General features: G+C 31.2%; 1 protein-coding gene across 3 annotated transcripts in view; it reads left to right on the top strand.

Moving 5' to 3' along the window:
- The window catches only part of LOC113521498 (cyclin-dependent kinase 14), a 112,694-nt gene that overhangs the window by 14,265 nt on the left and 83,542 nt on the right, over window positions 1–14,887 (top strand). The window contains exon 1 of one of the 3 annotated variants that reach the window (XM_026907037.3): window positions 3,857–4,264. The exons of the other annotated variants lie outside the window; for them this stretch is intronic. Coding sequence (XP_026762838.1) covers window positions 4,201–4,264 — 64 coding nt within the window. The 5' untranslated portion in view covers window positions 3,857–4,200. Of the gene's footprint in view, window positions 1–3,856; window positions 4,265–14,887 lie in introns of those variants that run through there. 3 annotated transcript variants of the gene reach the window in all.

Raw genomic sequence — 14,887 nt, 5'->3', positions numbered from 1 at the left:
AAACAATTTTTTAAAAAACGGTGTTGATTATTACTGAATATTAAAATTTAAATTTGCGACTAAGTAGAAAACTTGGAAATTAAAATTGGTAACGATTATCATTTTCCATCCGATGGGTCGTCTGTTTGCTATTCCAAGTTGTATAAAAAAAGATATCAATTCATAGCTTTTGGGATCTTACAAGGCGGGGTAGTATACCTCTAGGCCACGACCTTCTCATGACATACATTTACACATTCATTATGCATCGGGGAACTAGCAGGCGTTGTTGAATACACTACCGTGACATGTATATTCTTTATACATATATGAAAGAAGATTTATATACAATACTTTAACTACAATGATAAGTAGTACGAGACTAAAGCTAGATTAGTTTAAGTAAGTATTTATCTCTTTCACATAACATTTGGAGAAGTAAACATAATGAAAAATTCTGAAAGTCATTAGTTGAGAGGAAACTACCAGAAACTCAAGGTTAGTATCTTTCACAAATCTTTGTTAATGTAAATATGTTTAAAATGACATGGTTGTTTATTTAAATGCTCGTTCATGATCGGCTAACACCAAGTGCGTTTGTAGACTTCTTTAACAGCGGATAAATCTTTTGTCGAGTCAAATGGCAACCTAAATATATGTATTTGGACCAAAACTTGGAAACTTGTACAAAACTGTCGGTAACTTTGTTTAGATACTCTTTTGTGCAGGGTAATGGACACAAAGAACAGGAAACAAGAGAAAATTTTCAATTCGAACATGGGTAGAAGGAGATAGCGGGTTCCGCGAAACGAAAACACGAAACTTGGTTTTGGTTTTAAAATAAAACATTACAGGAAGAATACTAGATAGATATTACATCAAACCAGATAGTGTGTTCAAGCCAAATAATCATAATATTATATGAGTCATTTGTAAACGATAACCCAGATACGGTTGTGTACGAAACGCATCACATCCTTAGTATTATTACTTAACAAATGTTTGAAAAACAGACTTCTTCAAAAATAAGGTCACCAATTAGCGAAGTTGAATTTCGTAAACATAAATTGGCCAATCGTGTACAGGATGATGCAGTCTCGTCTACTGTGTATGTATACGTCAGTAACATCACGTCATTACTACATTCTATGTAAAACGAACAAAAGAACTTTTGAGCGGAAAATTAGCAACGGCAATTATAGATAGAATATTCAATATCGAAATAATTGTACCTATAATAATACCTATTGTACCTATATAACAGTGGTCTAGTAGCCAGCAAAATTTCTAGTAATAAATCCTATAGAAAATATTTAAAGAAAATCCGAATAATTTAGACAAAATAAATGGAAACCGTAATTATAGAAACATACATATACGTTAGCCACTTTGAGAACAGTGCGAAACAATTTATATTTGAATTAAATTACTTTAAATTTGCTTGTTGGTGGTAATAATAGTAGTCTCGTTAAAATTTAATTATCAATTTCAAAGAATCAATTTTATAAATACATTCAAGGATTGACACACTCTTTTAGACCAAATTTAACTGGTAATTTAAACAAATTTGAGTTCTTGGCCTAAAATTGGATGTTTGTTGTAAGGAGTCAGTGGATGCATGTGGCTCAGGACCGTTCTTTATAGTTTCAATATATGGAGTAGGCTTATATTCAGCAGTGAACAGATAATATGATGAGATGATGATGATGATGATGACCAAGATATTAGGTGTTCTGAGTGCCTAAATAATCTAGACTTAGTACTAATATACTAATAATCTAGAACTATATTTGCACTGCGTCGTAGCGTGTGTGAAATTTTATGCACTAATAATTGCATCGAATGTTTTCTGTAACATGCACCTAAACTTTGCGTATTAGTATTCTAGCCTTTATCGACGTCAATTATGTACGCCGACCTTGTATGAACGATTAAGAATTGATGATAATCGCCTACATTTAATCGATGACCTTTTGTGATATGTGTTTTACGATATATACTTATCAAGTTCAAAGTATTGAATTGGAATATAAGCGTACTTCCAATAAATATGGAATAAAAAGCGTTTTAGTAGTTTGTATTTAAAGCATAAATTCATTTATATTTTGTAATATTTCGTTCCAAAGAATGGTATGACAATTTAAATGAATTCGGGAGCTTAATACTTACCAGTTAAATTACATCAGAGGTTCCCAGATTTTTTTTTCTCATTGACCATTTTCAAAATTTAACTGATTCCGGTAGACCCCCTGCAACTACATTTCTACCATATTTCCAAAACTCGACAAAAAAATGTGAAGATTAGATCTAACTATGGGAATTTGTGTTGAGTTCCGAAAGTTCGAGTTTTCGAAAAGAAAATAAGAATTGATTGTTTAATTAATTAATTAATTTGCTGGAAGTGGGTGTCAAAAAAGTAAAGTTGGCCAATTAAAAAATTGATTTCATCTAACTTTACTTTTGGACATTTACTCACAGCACAAGGAACCAATCAATTCTCACTTATTTAGAAAACTCCGCATACGGAGTGTCAAAAATAAAAAGAAAAATAGTATATTTTTTGTGTTGTATTTATACAAATATATAATTATTACACTAATAATTAATATTGTTATTATATTACATTGTAATATGATTGAATTTTCGTGGACTGGAATTGTGAACCCTCATTTTTTTTTTGTCACAACAACGTAGACCTTTGCCGAGTTTCCTGTGGACCCTGGACCACTTTGAGAACTAAGGCTTTATAAAACAAAGTTGCTTCTGTATTTAGCTCTTTTATACTACGCAATAGATTTCATTTCGTATATATTATATATATTCATTTCATATAGTGATTCAAAAGGAATATCTATATATCTATTTTAATATTGTTTTATGTTATTTTGTTAAAATTGTTTAAGATGTCGGAAGAAATCATATTCACTGAGAGTTTTCATTGAAAACGATCCCTAATCCATTGAGATATAACAAAGTAACGTTTGGTGAAATTGTTTTACTTTTATAGGCCAACAAAATAGTCAGTAATGGCATGTGTCTCTTTTAAGGATAACTTCCTATAGCCATCTATTTCGTCCTTGACGTAACTAATTGATGCAAAAATGTAAGCATTTTTGCATCAATTAGTCGGGTCGTTAGTAATGTTAAAAATATAAAATTGTTTTGGTCGCTTATTATCAATAACATATAAGTATAGATATCAACTGCCAAATTAAAAAGTATCAACAAAGCTTTTCTCAGTCAGTTTTTTTCAACTGATTTCAATTTAATAATTAACATTACCAAAACAATACAGTATACTGTATTGTTTTGGTAATGTTAATTATTAAAATTATTAATAATTTATTCAGCCTTTTCCCTTCTCTATTAAATACATTGGTTGACAGTTACAAAGTTCTTTCGGTAATATAAAAATTGAATTATAAAAATGATCTAGTATAGATTTTTTATTTATCCTTATTCAAATGTCATAATCCAAATATTGCAATTGCAAACTACAGAATAATTACATAATAATATTTGCCTGCTAAGTTAACCGCAGAGACTGCTTCACTTTCACGATTAAAATTTGGTATGTCAGTGTCACTTATTTACTAACAATAAGACTTGTTAAAAAATTGTTACAAAATTGTACCTATAATCATCGTTATCATTTCTGCTTTTCATTATCCATAAACCTCCACCATAGAAACTTGTATTTAATTATATTATATACTCTTTTTTTTTTTATTAATAAAATGTCTCTCAATAAATACATTGTCCTAAAAATGGACTCCATTTGATTCCTTATAAGCAAGCAGTTAAGCAAGCGCGCAGAATAAGCAAGTACGCCGTCATCGAAGATAAGAGTAGGTGAACTGGTGAACGGGCGTTGCCACTTGTCTGTCTGGCTGGCCAGTAGGCCCCGGAGCGTCAGTTCGATTGCACGGCGCACGCGCAGCTCTACCGCCGACAATCTAGGGCGTCCTTATGTGATACATCACCATTACTTTTTACTTCTTCACTTATTATGGAAAAAGTGCACAGTGTTAATTAGTAATATACAGTGTGCCATTTGCCTAAATCTGAAGTGATCAAATTTTAATTTCGCACTAATTTATGTGGGTTACATAGTAAACTAAGTGTCAAGTGTGTGACCGTATTGTTTTGGCTTTTTGTATTCTCTACTGCATCTGTTAGTAGGTAGACATTTCTTGGAAGTGTACAAATTGGTTTTGGTGAATGAGTCAACTCACAGGCGTCGGGATTGTTAACGTTGTCAACGTGCTGCCCACGATATCCGAAGGTTGGTGATTTTACAATTGTCTATAAATGCAAACTATTATAACTGAATAAAATAATTACTGATAAGTTATCGAAAAAGGGCAGTTGTTTATACGGCTTAATATATTTGAGATTTATAGCTACCAAAATTTTTATCACTGTACTTGTAATTGTTATTATGTGCACTTGTTGTTAGACAATAATACTTTTTACATTCAGGTATTGATGTGATATGAATTTATAACTTGATAACTTTGGATTTCGAAATTTTATATTCAATATTTCTCTTATGTTTAACACATTATATTTTATTTCTTACATGCAACATTCAAACTGAATGTGTAGGTACATTCAATATAAAAACGAATTATTTCTCTCTTTTTTGCTTTACTTACTATTCTTAGTTCGGTTAAAACATGTTTACATTCCCATATCAAAGGATACCTTCATTTGTGCTGATTTTATTACTTTTGTACGTGCGTTACATATAAATAAAAACATTTCATCACACACGTTTATTACTTGATGTCTTTACTCAATTTTGCTAATAAACTACAATTAAATAAGTCATTATTTCATTAGTAGTTGTAAGATGATGTTACGCAATGCATTGTTTGCCCATTGAAATATAAATAACTAAAATTGTTATTTTCTTAAGTACCAGAAAACACCAGTCCTTCTGGAAACCAAAATACTTCAGTAACAAATAAGTAACAATAGCAACTAATTTAGAAATGGATTTGTCGTTACTTGGTTCAACCGGATATTAAGACCAGGACATCATTTATGCAAAACAACGTGATTTACCACTTCCTAAAGAGAATTTTTAACTATGAATGGCAATTAAGCTGACCCAACAGCTTATTGAGTCTATCGCCTATAGACATGACTGAAAATAAGTGAGATGAATACTACGGAAGGTATTATAACTTTTACTATGAGTATGTGACGTATTACTTGTGTATTACTTACTGCTTCTAAGAATTGAGATAATAAGCATCATGTTGCGCTATTATGACTTATGAGTATGTTTTAAACTGATCTATAATTTAGGGAGTTGAAATGTCCACACATTTTATAATAGATTTCTGAAACAATAATATATTTGTAATACTACTACTTATTCCTTCCGTAATTTATTACCATAGATAAATAATCTTCGCTGCGATTATGTAAATCATAAAAATTTGTTAACGTCTTGAATTTGTCTGATCATATTGCTTACTCAGATACGATTGTGAAAGTTTACTTTCTTTTTTCGCAAACGAACGCCATTTATGACGAACTTCTCGCATCAAATTCATTTGCTATTTGTGACAGTTGTAAAATATCATTAATTTTGTCTCATTTTGTGTATTTGGATGTTTGTAATAAAATACAATAGCATATACTATATGATATATATATATATATATATATAGTATGAGTGAGGTTGTCATTTGTTCACATTGGCCTTGGTTTGCATCCGTCTTGTTTTGTTGAACATTTCACTCGTTGCAGATGAGAGCAGGTGCAAGGTACAGGTCGATGTCCGACTACATCTTGAAAAGATTACATCGATATGTATATTCACTATGCAGGATAATATAGTCATTATAAAAGATCTCTACACAGGAGTTAATATATCTCCTAACTATTTAGAAATAACATTCCAAGAACAATTTGTATTCTCGATAATAGAGTCTTTTGACTGTACAACATCAATCTATATTTTTACGACGCAAAGTCTGTCTAGCGCCTTTGTTATATTGTTTCTTAAAATCAAATCCTTTCTCATATCTGCTTCAAACTAAGAGCTTTGAAGTTATGTAATGTTGTGTATGTTAAGGTTGTAAGAGTTTATGGAAAATGTTATAATTTATAATTTTCTTGTAATATTGTACATTTTCTTTTTTCTAGAAACATGTCTATATTTACAATATTTTCCAATGTACGATCCATTTGTGGTAGCGTCTCGCACTACCAGTTTTTATCGACTTAACGTTTCCGATTCTTACTAAGTTGAACGGTTGCATTTTTTTATAATTGCTGTCTTAAACTTGTTTCGATATTTATTGACATTGATTAAGTTAATCGACGTCTCTTTGACAGTACATTAATAAATAAACATACCAAATCACTTTAAACCACCAATACCATTAAGTTGAAATGGAATTAATCGTGTAGTCAATTAAATATATTTCTACTTGTTTATACTTTAATTTCTCAAAAAAAGCAGGTATTGCTATTAATTATTCCAATTTAATGATTTTGGTAAATGCTAAACTACGCTTTCCCATTTTAAACCAAACTGTTCAACTATGTTTCTCAAAAAATTCTTTTGAATATGGACGAAATTTTATTTTCGTCCATAATCATTATCAGCCATTAAAAAAAGTCTATGGGGGAGCCCTATACCCAGCAGTGGACGGGTAATGGCTGAAATGATGACGATGATTAGATACTTGGAAAATATTGTTACATGCCACTTTTCATTGTTATTATTAGCATAACAATTAAATGTAAATAAAATAGATTAAATTTTACACAATTGTATGTAACAAAAAAAGTAATGCGTAATATAATAAATATAAAAATTATACCCATAAGTGATAAACAATGTTTTAAACCTTTTTTAGATCAGTAATTGCAGACCTTGAATGGCCTTAATGGCCATCTAACGTAGGTTAGCCATGACATACGGTCGTAAGTAACTCTAGGAAGTTGTTCTCAGCAATTATAGTTAATTTTCAAGACAGCAAAAAGTCGTCAATTCATGTTTTGCTCACTGGGATACAGTTAGGTTTACGCAAATATGTCTGCGGCCTCAACAAACCGTATAATTTGTATTGATGTGCTTTTTATACACAAAAATGACATCTCTGTCGTGCTTTACTATGCTGATTCAAATAGCTGGTTTCAATTCACAGATTTAAAGTCTCGTTATTACTGCAATTGAAGGTGATATATATATTTGTGATTATTTTCTTTGACTGTAGCTCTACATGCCTATACTTGACTGAGAAGATTAGAACACAACGTAATAGTGACAATGTGCGTATTTATCGTCGCCGGGTTATCGTTAACATTGTAAGAGCCCATAAATGTCCCACTTCTATGTACGGATTTCTCCCTATATTAGTCTACCATTACCACGTTTCTAGACGGCTTTATATTTCGAGATTCTTTCTTCTACATCGATGTAATATCTATTATATTGTATTGTTTAGGTTACCTGAGGTAAAAAAGAAGGGCAATGACGACATATTGTATTATTCCCTTAAATTCTTATAGTTGATTGAAAATTTCAGTTATTACCTACTTTAAGTTTCGCTGATAGATATGTCAAAATGTTGATGACGTAATAAAGTGTATTTAAGCAAAATTGTTTTTATTAAGCCAAACTAATGAGAATGGAAGACTTTAATAGTTATAGGATTTCTCAATCGCCTTAATCCATAATACCGGTACCCATTCCCTGTGGGAGAACGGAACGCTTCGCTGGCCATGCGGCTGCGAGCTGGCCACGCCTCGCCGAACCCGTCTACTTGTATATGCCAACTATTGTACGACTTGCATTAATATACTTTATATCTCCGCGAGTCACGAAAATGCCCGTTCGAACGCAGTCTTGCGTTTTAGATTGCACGAACTCGGCTCAGATGTACGCATTATCCGCTGATTCTGATATTTATATGCCATTTTGTTCAGTAATGTCCGCGACACGCAATCATAAATCAAATATTATTGCCACGTTATTTACATTCAACGTTTGGGTATTCTAAGTTTACTCGCACATTAGAAGGCATTGATATTGTGGTGTCACAGATATAGATAATGGTAGATGTAGATAGTCTTTCGCTTTGGGACAAGCAGTAATCACAGATCGCGATTTGTTTCTATATTGATGTACATCCCTAGATTCTTCGCATTCATACATATCTTCATACAGGTTCGGTATAGCCTTTTGTTGGACATCACTGAATTAGCCCCTGTAAGTGTGGTAAAGACAATGATAGATGCTCTCGCCTAAATAGAGGTGGTGCCACAAATAACTTATATAAAAATTAACTATGCTACTACACTATACCGAAACTAAGCTGTTACAAAAGTTATTTATTGATAACAAACCCACGCCCGTACTAAACTTGTCAAAAAATATGCGTAATGCAGATTCTCTAAATATTTTACGGTATAAATTTTCAACTCGGTTTCAACTCTATTTTACCTAATCTAGGATTGAAAATTGACATATAACTGTCGGTGCGACATCTTTTTAAATCCATATCTGTGGTGTGTTACTATACTGTGCAAGATTAGGAGATTACTGTACAAACATGGTTAGTATAAATAAACTTATTTATAATTGACGACATGTTTGTAATTGCAATTGGCGTAGTAATTACTAATCTTGAGTAACGTTCATTAAATATGCGTGTTGTCTCGCTTTCTGCGTTCTCGTGAGTTGTCTTATCTAGCACTTTGTTATTCTGCATAATATATGATTCATCTTAATGATTCTACCACTGCATACTATTTTATTTCGCTAGATATATTTATAAATTACTAAGTAGATATGTAAATAATAAACATAGCTCATAACACAATTTAAAGTTATATTCCATAAACGCGTCAGTGAGTTAAATTGTAGCTAAATTAAAATATCGCTAACATTATTGCTTGCAAAAATAATTTTTAAAATCGGATCGGAATTGGTGAAAATCATACGTAATACAAAAATTCCTCCTACTTAATAATCGTGAGATTTTTTATTTTTTCGAGTCATTTTTTTTTGTTTTATTTGTTATTACAAAAATTCAGAATTACAGAAAACATGTTTATTAGCATTCAGAAACCACGTAGGTTTATATTAATGCTAAATACGTTGAGGCTATTCAACTTTAATTAACATCATGAAGAAGTGTTTTTTAATTTACATTTGATGTTATTTATTTATTGTTATTATAACTTGGTGTTATTGTATGATTGAATTAAAGTAAGCGGGATTTGAGTCCGCATTTTCCACTTGTATTTAATGTACAGCATTATTAGACACCCGTCTCGGATTTGACATTGTATTCTATTTATTCGGAATAAAAATTTGTTAATAATAATGTATTAATCAAGATTGCATTTACAACTTTAATATGAATCTGGGTATTGAACCATTGAATTAATACACTCTTATGATTAGTCTGTTTAAATTAAAAAACACAACAAATCAAATCTGTGTAACGACATGGCATGGAGCAAAAAGCATTTCTGATTACCCCATTAGGGATTATAGACGTAAGTTTTTAAATATCTTCCCGTAATGTAAATATTACTCGCTATATGACAAACGTGCTTGGTGTTGAAGCGTTGTTTATTTATCAATCTCCAACAAACGGTACCACAGTATGACTGGCACAACGGGTTAAATCAGCATTTACATTACAATTGTTCGCATTGTGAGCAGGGTCACAGGTTCGAGGTCGCGACTTGTGTGCAGTCAGTTCTCTTGCTTCAATGAGCGCTTTGTGCCAAAGTTATCTGTATTATCCTGTCTTTGGTATTTCTTAAGTGGCTTTTTATTCTACTCTTAATATGTTAAATCAAACATAAATAATATTTTTATCTTTTTTATGTAATGTATATTCGCCATCAATGTCCTCAAATGTTTTCTGTTTTTACCCAATGGTTAGCTGGTAAAGAATGCCATACGGCATTAAGCTCGACATTTATACAAATTTTATAGAATAGTAAAGTTATTCTTTAAATAATAATTCTGATAATTGACAAGCTAAAAATTGACAATTTTGTATTGGAATTTGTAAAATTGGCAAAAGTCTAAGGCTAATTAATCGAGAGTGCTTAATTGAGGTTTGGTATATCTTTTTTTTTATTCTACAGTACAAAGATAAACATATTTAAATTAATATTGATCATTGATAGGGGTCTGAAATTGATAACCCTTGTAAATGCGTCATAATGTGTTCCTAAAACTATCCGTACCTACTCGTATTTGCAGTAATTGAAGTAATCTGTAATAAAATTGGCCTTTTCAATTTCTGAAATGTAATTATAAAATTACGATTTACAAATCACTCTATTTACGGATATTCATTGAAAACTTTAAATTGCTTATATAATCAGTTTCATTTCATAGAATTTAATGAAAGGGTAACAGAGTTTTGTTAAAATTGTCACAGAAATACTCTGAATCAGCAAAATGTTTATGGTCAGATCAAATTTTTGTTTGTTTATATTTTATTAAATTCTCTTTAAGCAAATAACATAAATGGAAATATGAATCGTTTTAGGACTCTATTATGTACTCCTAACATTCAAGACAGTAAGTTGATTTTATGGTTACATCAATTCAACAGGAGTTTCAAACATTACCATTATACTTTAGTAATTCGTATCATGTCTTGTCTGTTACACAGTAGTCAATTGAAATTTAACGAAAGGTTAAAGCCCGTCTGAAACACCTGCTGCCCAATAGGAAATTAAAATTGAAAACTATTAATATTCCGACATCGTCTGTGCCGAGGCTAGTGATCTTAAATTTCATTCTTCAGTACCTATTGTGTTGCTATTTTAAGTCTTATATTTTTATTAGCTCATTTACTTTATAACTTACTAGCGATCCACTCCTGCTTTGCGCGAGTAGATAATACATTTGTGGTTGTTTGATTAGAATTATTTTTTTATAATTCCTCTACCATTAGTATGTGTGTGCCTGCCAACACTCGAAGATTGACCACCATTCCAACTGCCATTTTTTTTCACGCACGTTTTGTGATACATGTTTCACCTCTAAACGTTGTTATTCACTGGTAATGTGAAAGAATTTTTATAATCAATTAAGTGGTTGTGGTGTTTATTCATAAAAAAAAAATTAACATATAAAAAAAAAACAATTCTTTTTTCTTTATAATGTTAGTAGCTTATATATTCTCTGAATTTAAGTTAAACAATTTTAAGACGGTTTAAAATAAAAAATAAAATAAAATATTTTGTGACCTTTTACTTTTTTTATACATCTCTGTATTATCCTTAACATTACTCGTCCGTCTGTGGTGGTCTTTGGCAGGAGGGTATCAGTATTCAGAAATGTACAGATTTTTTTTTATTTTTTTTATTTAATTATCATACATAAATACATTAAAAGAATTGGATTTTTAGTACCACTTAAACCTCTTGGGCTTGTGTGTGATACTTTACATTTGGTTCTCAAATATCACTATTTACATTAGTATTCTGCTGTTTTACCAAGGTTAGACAGTAAATAATCTCTCAGTTTAAATTTTATGTTTTTGACAGTGATATTGTTGATTTGATCAAACCATTTAATAGGAGAACTGTCTGTATTACTTACTGTCATTTATCATTCACCCTGTCAGTTATCATCAGTTTCTAGAGGTAATGATTATATTTCCGGTCGACGTGATTAAATAATTCTAGTATCCTATTGAAACATAATTTGTAACAAAATGTTGGTGACGCAGCTAAACGACTACGTTAAAAGAATAATAATCTTTATAAGACCAATAGAGGCCCTATTGGTCTTATTAAGGCTTCTATTGATTTTTCTTAAATGTCTTCCATGTACAGATATTGTCTAGTTAGGACTATCTTATTAGTAAGATAATAATATAATTATTGATATGATACAGAGTTGAATTACTGTGAAAACCCAGGTGAAATTCTAACTTACGTTGAATGCCTATAGATGATGTAAATATAAGATAACAATAATTTCTTCAATATGACCTTGTTTTAAGAATAAAAGTCAATAGGAGCATGTCTCTATTGTGTCATATATAATACATTGAAAATATGACACAATATACATTGGTTATAATATAGCCCTTTGAAATAGGTCTATTTTTTTTTGTTGTATTAGATTAGTCTGTGCAATTGGATTACGAATGCATCTATAATCTACTTAATTTTTTTCAATCTTCAAATAATTATCATATTTATTTAATTTATGTTCTGTTTTGCCAATGGAGGCTCCTCTTCTCCTCTTCAGAGAAGAGGAGCCTTAGAATATTTATAGTTACATAAGTAGTTGTTTATAGTCTAAAGTGACTAGATACGAAACGATCCACGGTGTATTGTGAAGTAAAAAAGCAATTTATTCACCACTCATCATCACTCTTTTTCATACCCAAGGTGACCAAAAATCTACTACTAAACTACAAATAATTGGTTTTTATTTGCGATTACGATTGCATAAAAAGTAACCTATGTCCTTTCCCATTTCAAATTGTACGTAAGTATATGTCAAATTTCACTACAATTGATTGAGTCGTCAAAGCATCAAGAACAGAAGGTAACAAACAAAAAAAAAAAACAAAGTTATGTTTATAATATTGCTTAGGGTTCAGCCCTGTTGTGACAATGCTGTCGACCGTAGCCTGAAGAACAAAGGACAATATATAAGTTCAAGAGAAGGAAAACTCGAAATAAAATTATATGAAGTCACGTGACCAGCGTGTTAATTGGCTTATTTTCTTATGTTATGAGTGCCATGATCTAGCTTTGGGACATTAATGTGTTTTTATGGTCGAAAAATCCAACAGAAATAGTATGGACTAATAATTATCTTCACTGTAAATCATGTATGGAATAGGCACAGTGAAAATTGTACTAACCAAACAAAATCTTTACGGAGGTCACAAGGCTTTTCATTCATTATTATATCAGCTGGTAACTGTCCACTTCTGAACGTAGAACACCCCATAAGGGGGGTTTTTGCTAGTAGTTGTTACGCTTGGCGGGCGGATTACGAGGGACACTGCTGCCCATCCCTCGACTATTTAGTTCCCTTAGTTGCCTCTTAAGACATCCATGAGAAAGGAAGGGGTTCTTTTTTCCACCACATTTATAACTCGTTATATATATCACTAACTATTAATTGAACCTAATTGAAATAAATATTTTAATATAAAGAAGTAATAATAAAAATAATAAAGAAAATGGTCATATTTTTTTAACAAAACTTCTAACTTCAGATAATTTGTATTGTATTGTTTGAGTTTAATACGTATTGATATATATATGTAAAACTTTACAAGTTATCTTTGTATGAAATATTGCCAACACTTTTGGGTGGAGTAAACGTCACTCAAGTCCTGATTTATGTGACAACTTTATTTCATACGTGTAATGGTAGGTATTAGAAGCTACAGTCATATCTCGAAATGCCTTCATAAAATGTTTTAGAATGCTGCTATTCTGCCTTTCTATTACCACATGACGTTTTGTATACACAACGGGTGCGGCTTTTGAGACGAGGTTTATGTACTCATGCATACTACTTATATCAATAAGTAGAATCTATCATCGTATTTATACCTATGAATAGATTTGTCCTCTGAACGACCGATATGTCAGCTTATAACTTCATCAGTGAGGGTTAGAAGTTTGAAATATTAATTCAGAAGATTTTCGTACTCTTAGGATGTTGGAACTCCGCAAAAGTGTAACAGACTTACTGTACTACTACCAATACTGATGGTGCAATGAGTTTCAAGTAAATTTAAGGTTACGATAACGTAACATACCTGAAATTTTTACTGGGACAACACAAGAAAGCAATCATGACGTTGACGCAACAATACGCTGACGGTTGTAGTTTTATCTCATTGTAATACGTATGGTTAGTTACTGGCATTAGTGTCGGCGCCAAAAACTAACTTGTAGTTTACATAGAATAACTGAAACCAAAACATCCAACTGGAATTTTCAAATTAGTGCTACTACTGATTTGAAATCAACTTAAACCTTTTTGTAGTACCGGATTAGCACAGTCTCAAGTTGGGAATCGGTAACAGACCTAATGTAAACCTGCGTTAAAATATGACTGTAATTGCATATTAGCTGTTCACTTCTTTATTACGCAGCACTAAATGTATATCGATTTATAATTCCAATAACAGGAAGGTTTATCGCTGCTCTAATAGTCCGTGCACAATTACGTAATCCATTAACGACCATTCTTAACAACTTACTATAATTGTCATTCATTTAGGTATTATAATATCAAGTAATATGGAAATGCCATCGCGTAACGATCGACAATGGAAGAGGAAGACCAAAGAGGTGGATGGACTATGAAAGATAAAAATGATGTTTATGATGTAACACGTGTTACAACACGTGTAAAAATTAGACTAAAATGAAGAAAAATGTTGCCGTGTCAAACACAAATAATAAAAAGTCTATAAAAAGCGATGAAGATGATGCAAATAGCATCACAATAATTTATAGCATAGGAGAAAATGTTGTCAGTGGATAAAAGTACATCGTTTGTGTGTTTTCTTAGATTTCACGAGTATGAATCGTCACTCGTGAATTATAGTCTTTATCTAACATAGTACGAACTTATAATGTGATGTTTCATTGAACAGTATAGGACATAATAATTTTTCTCTGACATAATTTACTACAATTGATATTCTGAACATTAGCACTAAGTTGGAAATAGTAGTCAGCATCATAGGTTTATGATTGTGATTAACGGTTTGAATCAAAATGATTACGCATTCAAGTCGAATGGAATCATCAATTGATGAAGGTAACTGATTCATTGATTCTTAGCAAGTATTGTTGAAGCGCACGTGTATACTAATAACACTACTGATCTCATAATTATGACTACAAAGAAAAAATA

This window comes from Galleria mellonella, unplaced genomic scaffold, assembly GCF_026898425.1.
Source record: "Galleria mellonella isolate WM207_F2 unplaced genomic scaffold, CSIRO_AGI_GalMel_v1 utg99, whole genome shotgun sequence".
NCBI classification, from domain to species: domain Eukaryota; kingdom Metazoa; phylum Arthropoda; class Insecta; order Lepidoptera; family Pyralidae; genus Galleria; species Galleria mellonella.
This window is presented reverse-complemented; position numbering and strand designations above follow the sequence as displayed.